Genomic DNA, 889 nt, shown 5'->3' with positions numbered 1-889 from the left:
GCTGCGACAAACTGCGGCCTCGCTTGGTTAGCTGCCGCTTGCCTGCCTCTCTGGGAGACGCAGTCTCTCACCCTCCGCCGTGAGAGAGCTCTCCTAGGCAGCCGATCGCGCCAGTCGCTCCCCGCTCAAAGCGAGGGCTGAGTGGCCACGTGGCTGGCGCAACCCGGCTGTGGCGCGTGATTTGTGGAGCATGCCGGGCTCAGCGTCACGCAGAGCCGCAGCCAGACAACCACGTGCTGGCACACTTTGCTGTCAGAGCTATGAACCTGTTTGCCTCCCCAGGCCCTGGGAATTGCTCCTGTGCTCCTCCTGTGCTGCCGAGGGCACCCACAGGCGCTGCTCTGGCCTGAAAAACCGCATAGACAGATGGGAGTGTGACACCTGTGCTGGGCTCGGAACATGTATGAGTCAAAGCCCCCCGTGTTCCTGGGCTGGGGGCAGTGCCCAGGCTGGGCTTGGCAGAGCGCATCCACTGCTGGAGGGCTGGGGGCACTGCTCTGGTCTGGCCTTGCAAGATTCTGTGTGTCTCCAGGCTGTCTGCTTGCCCTTACAGCCTTCAGGGATGAGTCAGAGCTCAATGCCCCCAGGCTGGCCAGACAGTCAGGACTGGAATCTGCTCATGGCTTCTCAGAATCTGAGGCCATCAGCCCCAGCTCCCACACCCCTGTGCCATTGGTGCTGGTTTCTCCATCTCCAGAGACGGGCAGCCGCAGCAGGCCTCAACATGCAGCATGGCAGCAGGCGCTGCCATCTTCCTCACTGGACACCAGCAGCATCAGCAGATCAAGGTCAACATGCAGCAGGTCCCCTGACGCTGAGGACAGGGTCCATTCCAGACGTGCTGGGCCCGGCCGCAGGCGAAGCCGCTCTCGCCAGCAAGGTCGGGCCC

The 889-nt window shown here is 63.2% G+C and overlaps 1 protein-coding gene across 1 annotated transcript in view; it reads left to right on the top strand.

Moving 5' to 3' along the window:
• LOC102044498 (PHD finger protein 7-like) overlaps window positions 1–885 on the top strand; it is a gene marked incomplete at its 3' end in the record, with an annotated part of 3,129 nt that extends 2,244 nt beyond the window's left edge. The window contains exon 7 of the mRNA XM_031065839.1: window positions 554–885. Coding sequence (XP_030921699.1) covers window positions 554–885 — 332 coding nt within the window. The remainder of the gene's footprint in view (window positions 1–553) is intronic.
• Between the last annotated feature and the right edge of the window lie 4 nt (window positions 886–889).

The sequence above is a fragment of the Geospiza fortis genome, unplaced genomic scaffold (assembly GCF_000277835.1).
Source record: "Geospiza fortis unplaced genomic scaffold, GeoFor_1.0 scaffold5420, whole genome shotgun sequence".
NCBI lineage: Eukaryota > Metazoa > Chordata > Aves > Passeriformes > Thraupidae > Geospiza > Geospiza fortis.
This window is presented reverse-complemented; position numbering and strand designations above follow the sequence as displayed.